Source organism: Pipistrellus hanaki (assembly GCF_964339955.1).
Source record: "Pipistrellus hanaki genome assembly, chromosome: 16".
NCBI classification, from domain to species: Eukaryota; Metazoa; Chordata; class Mammalia; order Chiroptera; family Vespertilionidae; genus Pipistrellus; species Pipistrellus hanaki.
The window spans coordinates 1683117-1699822 of record NC_140518.1 but is presented as its reverse complement, the minus strand read 5'-3'; the positions used below and the strand labels follow the sequence as shown (position 1 = coordinate 1699822).

General features: G+C 68.4%; 1 protein-coding gene across 1 annotated transcript in view; it reads right to left on the bottom strand.

The window, feature by feature from the left end:
- DNAH17 (dynein axonemal heavy chain 17) overlaps positions 1-16706 on the bottom strand; it is a gene marked incomplete at both ends in the record, with an annotated part of 57829 nt that overhangs the window by 824 nt on the left and 40299 nt on the right. The window contains 23 exon segments of the mRNA XM_084862308.1: positions 224-449; positions 744-887; positions 1181-1363; positions 1733-1915; positions 2107-2286; positions 4732-4923; positions 5242-5469; positions 6188-6315; positions 7145-7293; positions 7541-7734; positions 7990-8112; positions 8555-8725; positions 8794-8934; positions 9092-9256; positions 9748-9952; positions 10763-10885; positions 11263-11498; positions 11593-11785; positions 12170-12285; positions 12927-13134; positions 13977-14194; positions 14290-14385; positions 16314-16478. Coding sequence (XP_084718434.1) covers positions 224-449; positions 744-887; positions 1181-1363; positions 1733-1915; positions 2107-2286; positions 4732-4923; positions 5242-5469; positions 6188-6315; positions 7145-7293; positions 7541-7734; positions 7990-8112; positions 8555-8725; positions 8794-8934; positions 9092-9256; positions 9748-9952; positions 10763-10885; positions 11263-11498; positions 11593-11785; positions 12170-12285; positions 12927-13134; positions 13977-14194; positions 14290-14385; positions 16314-16478 — 3967 coding nt within the window.

The window sequence follows — 16706 nt, the reverse complement described above, 5'->3', positions numbered from 1 at the left end:
GGGGTGGGGATGGACAGGGGCTCTGGACCCGCCCCTCACCTGTCAGATGCACTCGTCCCGGGCCCTGCTCCAGCCTGCCAGGCTGAGCCCCCACCTGTGACAGGTGCTCCGGCCGAGGGCGAGCTGCCGGTGGCCTCTCGGGCCTGTTCCTAGGCCCCCGTCTCTGTCTCCGCGTGCCCCCACAGCGCACACAGCCCCTGCTCGCCGGGCAGCCCCCTCCTACCTTCCATGAAGAGTCCGTACACGAAGGAGCCCTCTCGTGGGGGGGCGGTCACGTCCTCGCGGTTCTTCTTGGTCACCTCCACCGAGAGGCACATCTTGTCCAGCGGCCACTCGTTCTTCCTGGCCATGGACTGCATGATGGCCGTGAGGAAGGACTGCGGGTTGAAGAAGCCGGCCAGCCACACGGTGGTGGGCAGGGCGAAGTCCGTGGTCCAGGCCTCCAGCTCCTGCGAGCGAGGGGGTCTCAGCGGCTCTGCCTGTGCCGCCCCGTCTCAGTGGGGTGGGGAGCAGGGGGGGCCCCGCAGAGGCTGGGGTGCCGTCACTGGAGCCGCGGGGCAGGAGCCTCTGCCCAGGAGGCAGCTGTTCTTCCCGGGGGAAGGGCCTGTGGTCGGCGTCTGGGCGTGGGCTCGCCTCCAGGCCTGCTCTGACGGAGGCCAGGCTAGGAGCCTGCAGGCCTCGGGGCACGCCCCCTCGCAGCGCACTGGGCAGAGGGGTGCAGTGCGGCCGGGGCCCAGCCTCACCCTGATGCGGAGCAGCAGGTCCATGTACCAGGCCGCCAGGCCCATCATGGATGGGTAGGCCCGGGCCATCCACGTTTCGGGGACGGTGTCGTAGAAGAGCGCCGTGGACAGGTCTTCCATGTCTGTGGTGATGGTCAGCTCCCCCTGGGGGACAGACAGACAGGCGGGTGGGTGGGTGCTGGGGCCCAGGCTGGGCCATGCGGTGCGGCGCGGACCCGGCCAGTCACGGGCCTCCTCTCGTGGTCTCCCACGGGGTGTGGGCCACCGGTCTTCTGCAGAGCCCGTGGGGGCCGTCGGCCTCCTGCCGGCACAGTCAGGACGCCCTCCGGGGCCTGCTCTGGGCGCCCACAGCTCCCCCAGGGAGCGGGGGGCCGGCGCCAGGGGCTGAGGCGCCGTGGCCTGTGGGGTGGCTTCTTTGCCGTGGGGGCCGCCCTTACCTTCAGCCCCAGGTTGAGCTCCTTGAGCGAGCGGCGGATCTCGTTGGTGAGGATGTTCATGCGCTCGCACTCCTGGAAGGCCACCACCACGTAGGGCGTCTTCTCGGCCGCCTTCGCCATGATCTCCGCCATGTTGAACGTCTCCGGGATCTTCTCCAGGATCTCGTCCAGCACGGCCTTCACCTGGGAGCCAGCCACAGGGTCACTGCCCACCCCGCATCCCGCCGCCCCCCTTCCCACGTTCCCACGTTCCCACGTTCCCACCCCTGCGTCTGGGAGCCAGGCACACGGCGTGGCCAGAGCAGAGCAGCACACGTGGCGAGGGAGGGCGTCACGGCCTAGTGGCAGGGCCTGTGGCTGTGGTCATGGAGCCTCCGGCCACCCTGCCCGGTACCTGCAGCCAGGCCCCTACATCCACCCCCGTGGGGGTCACCGAGGGTCGGGGGTGTGTGTGTGTGTGGTTGGTGACAGGTTCTGAGGGGCTCTGCCAATGGGGGTGCGCTTCATGAGCCCAGGCTCCGGGCCCTGCCCTGCACTGCCACTGGCACCCACCTTCTCCTCGCGGGACACCCCGGTGCCGGCGCCCGTCTCCGCCTCTTTGGGCTGCATCTCTAGGACCGTGCGGAACAGCTTCTCCGAGGTGACGGTCAGGAAGCCGATCTCCGCATTGGGGTGCAGGCCGTACAGGTAGGGGCTCTCGGGGGGCAGGTTCTCGTTGATATATTCATGGTAACCCTGAGACGGGGTGGGGGTGGGGTCAGCAAGGACCTTCTTACCAGAATGTTCTGCCCTCACCCTGCCCTCTGCGCACCCCCACTGCTGCCCTAGCCCCCTCCCAGGTACCCCCCTTTGTCTCCCCACCCCCCGTCCCCCATCTGGTTCCCTCTCCTGGCTCAGTCCTGCCGCCCCCCTGGGGCGCCCCTCACCTTGTAGTCCAGGTTGGGGGGGATCTGGAAGCCGGGGGCCAGCTGGATCTCGCCCTCCAGCATCTCGGCCCGGATGTACTCCACCAGGTAGGTCTTGCACAGCCGGCGGTCCCAGTCGTCCGTGATGTGGCCGCCGTACATGATCTCCCCGAACAGGTAGCGCAGGTCGTCCCAGGGCACCTGGGTGAGGCCGGTGTGAGGGCTGCCCGCCCGCCCGCTCCTCCTGTGGCCCACGCGCGGCGTCCACGGAGCCGGGCGGTTTCGCTCTGCCCGGTGGGCGTAGATTCGTGGCCCCATGTGTCTGTGGCCACGGCGCCCGTCCCTCGGGCCCCACCCAGGTGCCGTCAGCGCATCCTGCCTGGGCTCCGTTCCCAGCAGCCTCTGGGGCACAGCCAGCTCAGAGCCAGTGGCGCCCGCCCTCCCCTGGGCTCGGGGCTCGGGGTGGACACGCTTGTCCTGCTGTCCGGGTCCCGCAGTCCAGCCATGGGGACGAGGGGCCTGCCTGCCAGCTGCCATCCCAGACGCTGCCATCTCAGCAGTGCCACCAGGAGCAGCGGGAGCTGGTGCCCAGTGCCCTCACCCCGTCCGACGGGTGTCGCGGCGTCGTGACTGACAGCCACGTGCCGATCCTAGCAGCCCCACGTGAAAAGCTCATTCCAAAGCATCAGCTTAAACGCTTTGGTTTTACATTCTTTTTTTCCTTTGTTTCAAGCATTTGAAATCCAAGGTGCATGTCAGCTCCTTCTGGACCCGCTGGGCGCACTGCGCTGGGGGCTGGCGGCGTCACACGCCGGGCCACGTGGGTAGGGGGCCTCAGGGCATCGCCCACCACCGTGCCCACAGCACCAGCGTGTCTGAGCCCGGCCTCCGGAGGGCGCGGTAGGCGTCCGTGTAGGTAGCCATGCGTCCTGCCTGAAGCGGCTGCTCGCCACGCCGGGTTAGGTCAAGTCCCAGAACAAGAGCGGCTGGCATTGGTCTCATTTGGCCTCTTGTGTCCGTGAACATCACCTGGGGCGTGTGCTGGCGGCAGCTTCCGCATTCCACACATTTGCCCATCCACCTCCGGGCCCCTCTCTGGAGCCTGGGACAGTCCTTCCCTCTGGGCGAGGCGGTGACCCACACCTGCCATGGAATCCCGAAGGAATTCCCGAAGGAATTCCCGGCATGTGCATGCCTGCGGCCAGGCCTCCCTGGAGGCTTAGTGGTGTCTGAGGACTGGAGGGACAGGGCCGCGCTGTCATCAGCTCCGCCACTTGTCGGTGCCTCCCCGGAGCTCGGCCGGCGCCTGCCCTTGCCCCCTCCTCCCCCACCGGCCTGGCGTGCGGGCACCGTGGGTCCAGTCTGTGCAGGCGGGGGAGGGTCTGCGTGACAAGCAGGCACTTCCTCCCCCACCAGGGAGTGACAGCCAGGAAAACCCCCCGTCTCCCGTGCGCGTCCCCCAATCCCGTCTCAGGTCACGTGGCCGCCCTGGTCCCCCCCCAGAATGTCTGTAGCCGTGAGGCCACCACGTGGGGCTGCAGGAAGTGACCTCTGCCCGGGCCCTCCAGCCTTCCCCAGGGAACCGAGCAGCAAACAGCATTCCGGCTGGCTGGGCTGGCGGCCCTGTGGGGGCTTCCTGGGCCAGGGTGGGGATCCTCTCCAGGGCCACAGGGGGGTCTGACATCACAGGTCATCAGAGGTCAGCCCTGGACAGGCAGCCCCGGGGAGTGGACCCCTGCTCACCTGCCCCTGCCCTCACCTGAGGCTCCCGCCCCTACCCCTCTCCGGCCTCCTCTCCCTCTCTCTTCCCTTCCCTTCTGCCTCCCGCCGCCTGCACAGCTTCTCACAATGGGCACCTCCCGCCTTTCCTCATTTCCTCGGGAGCCCCTAATGCTTGGAGACCTGGGGGTCAGCCAGCGCCAGGCAGAGCTGGGCTTCACCCCAGGTCCCTGGCACCAGAACCCTGCTGACGATGCTGGCTCTGCCCGCCCCAGTCTCCCCCTGCCCGCAGCCGAGCGCTGCTCCTGCTGGAGCGAGTGAGGAGGGGACGGCCCTGCCTCCTCCAGGGCCCGGGTGGCAGGTGCAGGGTGAGCGCCAGGCCTCCTGGGAGCGGCCAAGCGAGGTGGGTGGTGGCCGGGCCGTGGGGGTCTCTACACAGGCCACTGGGCTGCTCCTGGGGGACAGGCCACTCCCTGCCGGCTCGGTCCCCCCTGGGGTCACGCCTCAGGCCACGTGGGGCTCCAGGTCTGCAGACGGGCCTGCGGGGCCTGCGGGGCCAGGCCGTTCCAGAGGCGTCTCGCTTTGTTTTGCTCCCTCATCTGTGCCTGTGTCCGACTACACACTCGGTTCCAGTAGGAACGCCAGGAAGCGCCCCTCCCTCCCGCTCCTCCTGGCTCCGGCTCCATCCTGCCCACGCCGGCTCAGGCCGCCCAAAGGGGCGGGTTTCTGGGGGGATCCCTGCTTGGGTGCCGGACACCTGGCCCCGTGGAGCGTGACCGCAAGCAGAGGCTGCCACCTGCGGGCGGCGGCCGAGGACCGGCCATTGCCTCGGTGGGCGGGCTGGCGGCGACCCTGGAGCCAGATCCGCCCAGCTGTGCCTCCGACCCAGAAGAGGAGGGTGGGCCGAGCCGCCGCCAGGCCCCTTACCTTGGCGTTGGCCTCCAGGTAGTTGTACAACACGTTGATGGAGATGGTGAGGTCCCCGTTGTTGAAGGGGTACGACCGGTTCCAGCCCTGGGCCCCGAACTTGCGCCTCTCGGCCACCACGGCGTGGAAGTAGCAGAGGGCAAACAGGATGCACTTGAACTCCATCTCCTTGGTGCACATCTCCAGGGTGTCCTGCAGGTGGCGCACCGCCGCGTCAGGGTGCCCTTTTAGGAATACGGTGACTGCAGTGTGGGGTGTGTATGAGCGTATCTCTGTGCGTGCACGTGTGCTTGTGGAGGAGCGTGTGCGAGTGCATGTGTGCAGGAGTGCACGAGCGTGCGCACACGTGTGTTCATACACGCGTGGATGCATGTGTTGCCGGTGGAGGGGGGGAGAGCAGCAGGGGGAGCATCCTCAGAGCTCACGTCTGGCCCCTGCACCCAGCGACCACGTGCTCGGGCCCCAGGCGGCGTGGCCGGGCTGGGCTGGCGCGGGCACGGGGAGGCCCACCTGGGTGAAGAGGCCCAGGGCCTTGTGCAGGTTGGCGTGCATGCCCGTGGGCGGCTCGTTGGTGATCTTGATGGCGTTCTCCAGGATGCCCTGGGGGATGATGTGGGACTCGGGGCTGGGGGCGGGCTCGGCGCTGATGAACACGCGGTAGTCCTCGTGGCTGCCCACGCTGTAGCGCTCCAGCTTCTTGTCCAGGGTGCTCAGCCAGCGGGCCACCAGGTGGATGTTCTGCGGCCAAGACCGGGTGAGCGCCCACAGACCCTCCTGCCCGGGGCCCCCGAGGACAGCCGCGGGGCCGGCCCCGGCCGGTTTGGCTCAGTGATTGGAGCACCGGCCCTCAAACTGTGGGTTGCTGGTTTGATTAGGGTCAAGGGCACACACCTCGGTTGCAGGCTCGACCCCTAGCCTGGTCGGGGCGTGAACCGGAGCAGCCGGCCGATGTCTCTCGCTCTCCATCGAGGTTTCTCTCTCTGTCTCTCCCCCTCCCTCCCACTCCCTCTAAAAGTCAATGGACAAAACATCCTCGGCCGAAGGTGAACAACAGGGAAAGTGACCAGGCCAGGCCCCGAGGGTGGAGTCAGCCTCTCTGGGGTCCGTGGGAGCCGGGCAACCGGGGGCAGTGGGGCGGCGGAATGAGGAGGGGCTGGGAGGCTGCAGGACCCAGGACGGGGGAGGGGGCGCCTGCTGGGACTCGGGGTGTGAGCTGGGGTTCACCCAGGACGTGACGTGCGGCCTCCTAGGCGGAGGAAGGCACTTTGTCACTCGTGTTTCGTGTTCTGAGTAGGACCTCCTTCGGGGTCCCAGCCTCCTGTCTCCCTCACCACTGAGGGCCCACGCTGCCCCCTGGCCAGGCAGAGCTGAACCCGGTGTGGGTGCCTCCTGCTGCCTGTGCCGTGAACCCCACGACCCGCTGTCTGTCAGGCCCCCGGGAGGGGGGTGCCCGCACCTGCAGAATGACCCAGTGGCCCCTCTCCGCGGCCACGTCCAGGGTGTCCTCGGCCACCACCTCCTGGCCCTGCCCCAGCGACACGTTGTGCAGCTTCCCGTTGTCGAGGGTGAACCCCAGCTTCTTCCCTGAAGGAGAGACGGGAGAGACTCGGGGGGCGCTCTGGGACCCACAGCCAGGAGCTCTGCCTGCTCCCCGCTCGTCTTTATCACCGTAAACTCACGTCACACAAGTTACCATTTGACACGGCACCTTAAGGTGTGCGACTCCAACACGTGCACTGCTCTGTGCACCCTCTGGTTCCAGAACATTCTCATCAGCCCAGGAGCAAAGCTCCTGTTAGACAGTCACGCCCCTCCTCACCCCTGCAGCCCTGCCCCCCTCTGCGTGGATGTGTCGGAGAACAGGAGTCACGCGATAGGGGCCTCTGGCTGCTCCCGCCGCACCGTGCCCCAGGTTCGCGTGGGGGAGGTGCCGGCTCCCCTCCCCATTCAGGCCGAGCAGTAACCCTGGGAGCACCACCCCGCCATCTGCTTCGCCCCGGGGGCAGCCACGGGGGAGGGAGTGAGCGCCTGTGCAGAGCGCTCGTCTCAACACCGACTCCGTTCCTTCGGGGTCTGTGCCCGGCGTGGAGTTGCTGGGCCACAGGTAGGCCTGTGGGCCACGTGTAGGCCTGTGGGCCACATGTAGGTCTGTATGTTATGTGTAGTTCTGTGGGCCACGTGTAGGCCTGTGGGCAATGTGTAGGCCTGTGGGTCACGTGTAGTTCTGTGGGCCACGGGTAGGCCTGTGGGCCACGAGTAGTTCTGTGTGCATCTCCCTGAGGGAGCGCACACTGCCTCCACGGCAGCCCCCCGGTCTCACATTCCGGCGCTGCCGTCCGTGTTTCTGACGCGGAATAACCCTCCGGCGGTGGCAGGGTCACCCCCTGGTTTCCTCCGTGCCTCGGTGACTCACCCAGGGTCTCCACGTCCTTGAGGGGGTCGACGCCCGGGGAGAGGATGAAGAAGATGGGGGTGGAGGGGCTGCTCTCCTCGTAGGACTTGGAGAACTCGATGCTGCGGCCCTCCACGAACTTGCTGCCCATCTTCTCCTCCACGAAGTTCCTGCGGGGGTGGCAGCGGCAGCAGCTCAAGGAGAGGCGCCCGCGGCCCTCGGGCGGGGGTGGTGGGCGCTCGCCCCCTGGCTGTGTCTGCTCTGGGCGCCCCGGCTCCCTCGCCCCAGAAATGGCAGGCCCACGGGGAGAGCAGGGAGAGGCCCAGGTGCGCCGAGGCCCAGGGTCCTGCCCGCCCGCCCGCCACCTCGCAGACCCGCCGATAGGCGGGCCCCCGGCACAGGCCCCCCCGCGCTCACCGGACGGCGTAGGTCATGCGGTCGGGCCGCATGCAGCGCACCATGCACAGCTTCTGCAGCGAGGACTTGTTCTTCCACTCCTTGGGGAAGATCTCCTTCTCGGGCGCCTCTGACTCCACCAGCTTCTTCCAGCGCTTGGCCGAGCCCTCGATGTCGTTGTCCAGGTTCTTGAACTCGTCCATGTCCGAGAGGGCCTGCGGACAGACGGCCCTGCTCCGTCCCCGCGCCGCCCACCCGCCTGCTTCTCAGCGGGCTCTGGACGAGGGGCTCCCGTCTCACCTCAGGGGTGGGGCCTGAGTGGCTCCCAGGGCCTCAGGGTCTGAGGGTGAGGAGGGGCCTGGAAACTGGGGGCGGGACACACCCAGGCGGCCGGGGCCAGGCTGGCGGTGTGCGGGGCCACGGGCAGGGGCCAGGGAACACCGAGCACCATGCTCATGTCCATGTCTCACCTTGATGCCGCCCCAGCCCTGGTTCTGCAGGAAGTCCACGGGCGACACCAGCCCGGCCTTGAACGGGAACCGCAGGAGGAAGTCCAGCTCCACCGGGTTCAGCTCCTTCTTCATGGACAGGACCTGCGGGCGGGCGCCGCTCAGTGCCACGGGCGGGCCCTGCTCGGCCGCCACGGGCAGGAGGTGTGAGGAGCCGTGCTGCCCTGCCCCTCGGGTCAGAGAACTTGGTCTTCACCATGTTTTAATCTTTATTTATTTATAAACCTATTTGATTGGTTTCAGAGAGGCAGGAAGAGGGAGGGCTCGAGTCTGCACCTGGGCCTGGGCCCTGACCTGGAAGGGACCGGGATCTGGTCCGTGGCAGGGCTTAACCACTGAGCCAGCGGTCCTTTAATTGTGGTGAAACAACGGCTGGCTATTTTGTACCTACAACCTGGTAATGGCTTTATTTTTACATTCTAAAAAAAAAAAAAAAAAAATCAGATAAAAGACAGAACAAGAGTAACCGGTGAAAACGCCCAGACCGGCCTCCTCGCCCCGAAGGGACCCGCCGCCTGCGCCGCACCTGGAAGGTGACTTGGGCCAGGAAGATGAGCTTGTCGCGCTCGAAGAGCCCGCGGGCCGTGTACACGTAGACGGAGTAGGTGATCTCGTCCGTCAGGTTCACCACGCGCTGGCGCACCTCGTCGGCGGGCGCCGTCCGCTGGATGGCCTTCTCGAAGACCACGTTGAAGGCCTGGGGGGGGGGGGGGGCCGTGAGCTCTCTGCCCGCCCGCGCCGCCCGGGCACCGGGCCCCGCCGCACCTTGAGGGAGAACTGGTAGATGGGGTTGATCTTGTTGAGGTCGTTGAGGATGAAGTAGAGCAGGGACGCCCGCTCCGCCGCCGGCCGGTAGTTCTCGCGCGCCTCGTTGATCTTCACCTCGGTGATTTTGGCCTCTTGCACCTGAAGCCAGACGGGGGGCCCGGGTGAGCTCGTGGGGGGACGGCGCGGTGCAGGGGGCCCTGCCCGGAGCCCCGGCTCCCTCGGGAGCCGTCCTGGGGGCTCCCGGCCGACGGCGGGGTGCTGGCGGGGTGCTGAGGGCCCGGCCGGCCCGGCTCACCTTCTCCTCGATCTCGCTGGCCGTGTGCTTGGTGGTCTCCAGGTTCTCCACCAGCGCCGTGTCCCCCAGGAAGTTGCCCGAGGCGGCCGACAGGCGGGCCAGCAGCGAGTCCTCCAGCTCCTTGAGGACGATCTTGAACTCGTTCTGGGACTTGGTGAGGTTCGCCTGCGGGAGGGCAGGGCCGGGCAGGGAAGGGGCCGTGGGCATGGTCCCACCACCCCGCCCAGCCCTGGGCTCCGAGGCGAGGCCAGGGCCATGCAAGCCGGGGCCCGGGGCTGGGACGAGAGGAAGGGGGGGGGGGGGGCTGAACAGAAGCCGGGGACCTGCGGCTGCGGGTCATCGGCCGCCATGTGGGACCGTGGGAGCCGTGGGAGCCGGGGGCCTGGGTCCCCTCTGAGCCCTGTGTGTGGCCAGCGCAGCATCAGGGCGTGGCGGGCACATGGGCAGGCGGCCAGGCCAGGCCCGCGGGGCAGCGGTGGCACTGTCGGCCATGGGACACCCCTGTGACTCTGTCTTTGATGGAGTTACAGGAGCCGCAGCCGGGAGAGGGGGTGTGGGGGGGTCCCATAGCCAGGGAGCCTCCAGGTGGGGGTGGGTGGAGAGGAGGCGCGTCCCTCCTCCAGCTGCCCGGCCGCCCGTGCCCGACGCCGCTGCACCTTCAGCTGCTCCAGGTCCGGGCGCTCCTTGGCCACCACGGCGGCCAGCAGCTGGTCCTCCAGGCCGTCGCGGGTGACCAGGAAGTTGATGAGGGTGCACTGGGCCTGCATCTCGGGCTTGTAGTGCGGGTTGAAGTACTTGGTGTGCAGGATGAGGCGGAACTGCGGGTGGTACTCCACCTCCTTGTCGCCGATCTTGATGTACCTGGGGCCGCGGGCGGGGTCAGGGGCTCCCGGGGGTGGTGCCTCCCTAGCCCAGCGGCCGACCCCAGCCGGCTGCCGCCTGGTCCCGCCGCGGGGCCCGGGACTGACTGTGCCTTCCCCACTCGGCCTCCCGTCCTCCCCGCTCTGTCCCTGGTGGTTGTTCTGATCGTCTCGGCGGCGTTCACGCAACAGGTCAGACCCTCGAGCCGCACCCCATGGCCCTGGCATCGGGGGGACACCCGCGTCCGGCCTGGAGCTGGCGCCTTCGGGGAGCTCTGGGGCCCCGCCGGCCAGCCCTCCGTGGGGGCCGCTTCTCGTGGGCTCCCAGCTCGGCTCCCGCGCTCTGGTGAGCTGACATTTGGGGGCCTCGTGCCTGCCCTGGGCGGCGGCACCCCCTCCAGGCCCCCACAGAGGCCGGGCCCGAGGGGGCGGGCTTCCCCTGGGCCGCAGAAACGGTCCAGGAGCAGGTGGAGGCGGCGGCCACGTGACAGGGGGTGTACTCAATGCCCAAAGAACTGGCCATGTTCACGTGACCGTGTCCGGACCGAACCTCACCTGAACTTCTAAAGTCAAGTAGGTTTCGGATTCGCAAAACGCATGGGAACGGGCCCACGTGGCAGTGAGCCCCCCCCACCCCCCCCGCAGGCCGCTGTGGGCAAAATGGGTTTGTTCCCGACTCCCCTCAGAGCGGGGAGCCCCCACGCCTGGCGGTTTGGGGGGAACCCTTGCTGCCGGCCTGGAGTCCCCTGCACTGTCCCCGCACACAGAGGGGCTCACGGGGGTCAGACGGCGGGGGGGCCCCCAAACTCACTTTCCCTTTTTAATCGTGTTCCTGCCGAGGAGCGGGTCCAGCACGGGGTCCACAGTCTCGCCGATGTTCTCGATGAGCAGCGTGTCCCCCGTGGAGATGGCCTGCTCGATGATGTCCAGGTAGCTGCGGGCACAGCCGGCCGAGTGCAGGCCGGGATGGCACCGGCCCGGAGGCACCAGGCGCGGCCAAGGAGCCGGCAGCACGGCCGCACCGTCCCCCCCCCCCCCCCCGGAGCGGCGGGCACCCCTTCTGGCCCAGGCGGACTCCCCCCCTCCCCCCCCCCCGGAGCGGCGGGCACCCCTTCTGGCCCAGGCGGACTCCCCCCCCCCCCGGAGCGGCGGGCACCCCTTCTGGCCCAGGCGGACTCCCCCCCCCCCCCCCGGAGCGGCGGGCACCCCTTCTGGCCCAGGCGGACTCCCCCCTTCCCCCCCCCGGAGCGGCGGGCACCCCTTCTGGCCCAGGCGGACTCCCCCCCTCCCCCCCCCCGGAGCGGCGGGCACCTCTTCTGGCCCAGGCGGATGGCCTTGAGCTCGCTGCCGAACTTGTTCTTGATCCACTTGATGCCCTGCAGCTGGGCGTCCACGATGAGGGGCCAGCGCTCCGTGTTGCACAGGATGGTGGCGTTCTCCGTGGACATGCGGTCGCTGGGCAGCCCCTGGTTGTTCCACGTGGCCACGTCCGCGTCGTCCGTCAGCAGGCTCAGGGGGTCCAGGCCCTCCGTGATGGGGATGGGCACCTGCCGGGGGGAGGGGCGGCCTCGGTCACGGGGTCGGAGGGCGGCGGGGGCTGCCTGCCCTGTGGGCACCCCGGGTTCCCGGGCGCGGACCCACCTTCAGCTTGTTGATGTAGGGCACCCAGAACTTCTCCATCAGCTCGGTGCGGTACTTCTTGGTGAAGTAGCCCACGTAGGAGACGAAGGCCGAGATGAGCAGCACATCCCCGCACAGCGTGACTCCCTGCAACCGGAAGTTCCGCACCGACTCCGCCCAGCGCACGTTCTCCGAGGCCAGGCCGCCCACCAGCCTGCGCACCGGGCCGGGGTCAGGGGTTACCGGGCCGGGGTCAGGGGTTACCGGGCTGGGGTCAGGGGTTACCGGGCTGGGGTCAGGGGGTGCCGGGCCGGGGTTAGGAGGGAGCGTGTCTGGGGAACGCCGTCCGCAGGAGAGGAGCGAGGCAGGGCACCCCCCCCCCCCCGTGCGTGACCCCCGCCTCGCGCATCTGTACCTGGCTCAGCGTTCCGGGGGACCATGCTTTGGGGGTGCTGGGGGTAAGTGCTTCGGGGAGCACACCAGGGCCCCGGCCTCCCCACGTGCAGGGGCTGCCCCTGGACACCCCGGCCCGCGCTCTGGCTGGTGGGACGCTGCGGCTCCCCTCCAGGGAACAGGGCTGGGGTTTGGGGAGAGGTACCTGTTGGCCAGCGAGATGACCCTGTTGGTGGCATCAGCCTCCTGCTGGCACTTGATCTTCTCAGCCGTGGCTTTCTCAAACGCCGACGTCAGGTTGCTCAGATTGGCGTTGAGTTCCTGGGTGAGAGCGGGAGGCCCCAATGTGGGCGGAGGGAGGGCCCCGGGGTGGGCGGAGGGGGGGCCCCGGGGTGGGCGGAGGGGGGGCCCCGGGGTGGGCGGAGGGGGGGCCCCGGGGTGGGCGGAGGGGGGCCCCGGGGTGGGCGGAGGGAGGGCCCCGGGGTGGGCGGAGGGGGGCCCCGGGGTGGGCGGAGGGGGGCCCCGGGGTGGGCGGAGGGGGCCCCGGGTGGGCGGAGGGGGGCCCCGGGGTGGGCGGGAGGGGGGCCCCGGGGTGGGCGGGAGGGGGCCCCGGGGTGGGCGGAGGGGGGCCCGGGGTGGGCGGAGGGGGGCCCCGGGGTGGGCGGAGGGGGGGCCCCGGGGTGGGCGGAGGGGGGGCCCCGGGGGTGGGCGGAGGGGGGGCCCCGGGGGTGGGCGGAGGGGGGCCCCGGGGTGGGCGGAGGGGGGGCCCCGGGGTGGGCGGAGGGGGGCCCGGGGTGGGCGGAGGGGGGGCCCCGGGGTGGGCGGAGGGGGGGCCCCGGGGGTTGGCGGAAGGGGGGCCCCGGGGTGGGCGGAGGGGGGCCCCGGGGTGGGCGGAGGGGGCCCCGGGGTGGGCGGAGGGGAAGGGAGGGCTCCAGGTGGATGGAGGGGGCGTGGGTGCTCACGGCGATCTTGTTCTTGATCCTCGACAGCTTGTCCTGGGCCTCCGCCAGCTCGGCGTTGGCCTCCTCCAGCGCCTGCCGCTTGGGCGCCACGTCGCAGTACACCTCGTAGAAGCGCACGATATTGATGCACCAGGAGCACAGCCCCGCGGCCGCCGTGGACTTGGAGCGGATGAACTCGGGGTCGAAGGTCGGGTTGCCCTGGTAGGGCCTGGAGAGGGAGTGGGCACTGGCCTGGGCTCCGCGGTGTGGCCCCGCCGCCCCCCCTGCGCCCCGCTGACACAGGGCTACAGGGGAGCCGAGTTAAAAACAGTTTTGTAGCCCTGGCCAGTGTGCCTCAGTGGATAGAGCGTCTGCCTGTGGACTGAAGGGTGCCAGGTTCGATTCTGGCGAAGGACACATGCCTGAGTTTCAGGCTGATCCCCAGTAGGGGGCGTGCAGGAGGCAGCCAACCAATGATTCTCTCTCATCATTGATGTTCCTATCTCTCTCTTCCTCTCCCTTCCTCTCTAAAATAAATTTTAAATAAAAATATATTAAAAAATATATTTAAATAAAAATATATTTTAAAAAACCTTTTTTGTGTGTGTATCTTAATGGTTACCCAAGGACATGTGAGCCGCAGGGTGCTGGCCTCCGGCGTAAGCTTCCCAGTGGGAGGGGCCTAGGGTAGTGGTTTGGGGGTGCTGTCACACCGCTGGCCTGGCCTGGGGTCACCAGGGTCCTGTGGTGGCTCCTCAGCCAGGGCCCAGCGGACCCAGGGCCCCCCAGCAGCCACATGAGACATGACGGGGCCTGGGGTGCTCACAGGTGGAGGCCTCGTGAGGGCTGCATGGGATGATGGGTAAGACCGGGAGGCCCCCTTCACCCCTCCAACGACTCCCCCCCCAGCAGCACTGCCAGCAGCTGAGTGTGTCCATCCTGACAGGGCAGCCAGTGTGCCCAGGCTGCCCCCTGGCCCTGCAGCCCGGGCCCGGCCGTCCCTGGCGAGCGGGAGGAGGTCCCGGGGGACGGGGCTCCCACAGGCCCAGGGCCGCGCCCCAGGAGGCTCACTTGAAGGCCTTGAGGCAGGCCTCGGGGATGTGCTCCTTGTCGAACTTCTTGAGGGCGTCCAGGAAGGCGTCCACCTTGCCCATCATGATCTTGGCCGCCTTCCAGCTCTTGTCCTTGGGGATCTTGCCCCCGGGGGCTGTCAGGATCATCACGGCGGCCGTGACGTTGACCACGGCGTCTGGCGGGGACCCGAAGGACTTCAGCTCCGTCAGGTTGTTCTGCAAGCGGCAGGCATGGCAGACGTGATGCTGACCACGGCCACGGCCCTCCCCCTGCCCCCCCAGCCGGGCCCCGCCCCTCCCCCTCCTCTCACCTTGTTCAGCGTGTCCAGAGCCTCCTGCGCGGCCAGCAGGGCCGGCTCCGCCTTGGCCAGGTCCGTCTCGCACGCCTTCTGCTTCTCGGTGACGTTCTGGAAGGGAGCAGAGAGGACAGGGTGGCGTGGGGGGCCGGCTGGGCGGCGTGGGGGGCTGCTGGGCGGCGTGGGGGGCTGGCTGGGCGGCGTGGGGGGCTGCTGGGCGGCGTGGGGGGCTGGCTGGGCGGCGTGGGGGGCTGCTGGGCGGCGTGGGGGGCCGGCTGGGCGGCGTGGGGGGGGCCGGCTGGGCGGCGTGGGGGCTGCTGGGCGGCGAGGGGGGGGCCGGCTGGGCGGCGTGGGGGCTGCTGGGCGGCGAGGGGGGCCGGCTGGGCAGCGAGGGGGGCCGGCTGGGCAGCGTGGGGGGCTGGCTGGGCGGCGAGGGGGGCCGGCTGGGCGGCGTGGGGGGCCGGCTGGGCGGCGTGGGGGGCCGGCTGGGCGGCGTGGGGGGCTGCTGGGCGGCGTGGGGGGCTGGCTGGGCGGCGAGGGGGGCTGCTGGGCGGCGTGGGGGGCTGCTGGGCGGCGTGGGGGGCGCTGGGGCCGGGGCGGTCACCGAATGGGCCCGGCCTGCTCCTCGGCCTCCGTGGTCCTGGCCCCTCAGTGCTCAGGCCTCGGCGAGCCTGCCAGGCAGACGCGGGCTCGGGACAGAGCCATTCTGCCGTGGGCTCCGGCTCCCCGGCCATGAGGGAACCTGGGGCCAGCAGACCCCCTGGAGGAAGCCTTCATGTGTCCGGGAAAACGTCAGAGGTTCAGCGCATTCTCCCTCCGGAGAGGAAGAGTTTGTTCCGTCTGCACGCATCATTCATTCCTTCTCACCTGTACTCATTCATTCAACACACACACACAACACACACACACACTCATTCACGTATACATCATTTATCTTTGAGTCAGAAAGAGTCCCTCAGAGCGTGAGGTGCAGGCAGTCCCGCGGATGCTCCGTGTCTGTCCATAAGAAACAGCGCACGCACCAGGCCAGCCTGGCTGAGTGGCTGAACATCGACCTATGAACCAGGAGGTCACAGTTCAGGTCCCAGTCAGGGCACATGCCCAGCTTGTGGGCTCCATCTCGTGTGAGAGCTGTAAGGAGGCAGCCGATCAATGACTCTCATTGATTTCCATCGCGCTCTCTCTCCCCCTTCCTCTCTACAACCAATAAAATAGATTAAAAAAAATAAAGAACGGCATCAGCGGGGGAAGAGACATGGTGGGGAGATGGAGGAACAGGCAGCCCCCCACGCCGCCCAGCCAGCCCCCCTCGCCGCCCAGCCAGGGCATGGAGAGTAGCAGTGTGTCACTGCGAGGTCTGCCCTGACCAGCCCTAACCCAACCCTAACCCTAACCTTATCCCTAACCCTAACCCTGTCCTAGGCAGAGCCATAAACCCAAACCCCAACCCTAACCCTAACCTTATCCCTAACCCTAACCCTAACCCTGTCCTAGGCAGAGCCATAAACCCAAACCCCAACCCTAACCCTAGCACAAACCCTATCCCTAACTCTAACCCTAGCCCTAGCACTAACCCAAACCCAATCCTGGGCAGAGCCATAACCCTAACCCTAACCCTAAACCTAACCCTAACCCAAAAACTAACCAAACACCAGCTGGGACTCAGGGACCCCTTAACTCAAGCCCTCGTGCAGACACGTGACGATGCCAGAACCAGCTGGGACGGGAGACCAGAAACCAAACCAGCAGTGACAAGGATGTCAGCACCCCACCCCCACCCCCGTGGCACAGGGCCTGGGGCTCCAGGCGAGCCTCCCTGACCTGCCCGTGCACAGGGACCCCGGCCTGGGGCCAGGGAGCCTGTTTCTCACGGGCTCCTGAGGGGCTGCGCCGTGGCCTCGAGTGGCGTGGCCTCAGGAACGCATTGCTCTTCAGCGCCGTCCTCCGCTGAGCCCGGGGGGAGGGGGTCCCGCTGCACCGGCCCCACTCTGCCTTTGCGGGGACCTCGCAGGGGAGGCCTGCCGCCGGCCGCCACCCACCTTGTTGATGACCTCCACCTTGATCTCCTCCTCATCGGCAATGGCCTTCTCCTTGCTGACCTTCTCCGTCTCCACACCCACCACGTGGATCAGCTTGTCCGCGTTCTCGTTCTTCTGCACCAGCTCAGCCTCCTGGATGGCCAGCTTGGCCTTCAGGTCGTCCACCTGGGGAGGAGGCGGCACAGGGACGCAGCTCAGACGCAGGCCGCCCTCCGCGCCTTTTCATTTCATTTCAATGCACCTTTTCGGCATCTCAGAGGCACGCATTTTATTGAGCACCGACTGTGTACACAGGGTCACAAGTGCAAGCTACATTCCCGCCGCTCGGGTTGGACAGTCCAGGTGGGTGGGAGTCTGGAGAGGCGGGGGCCACGGTGAGAGGAAGCCGGAAGC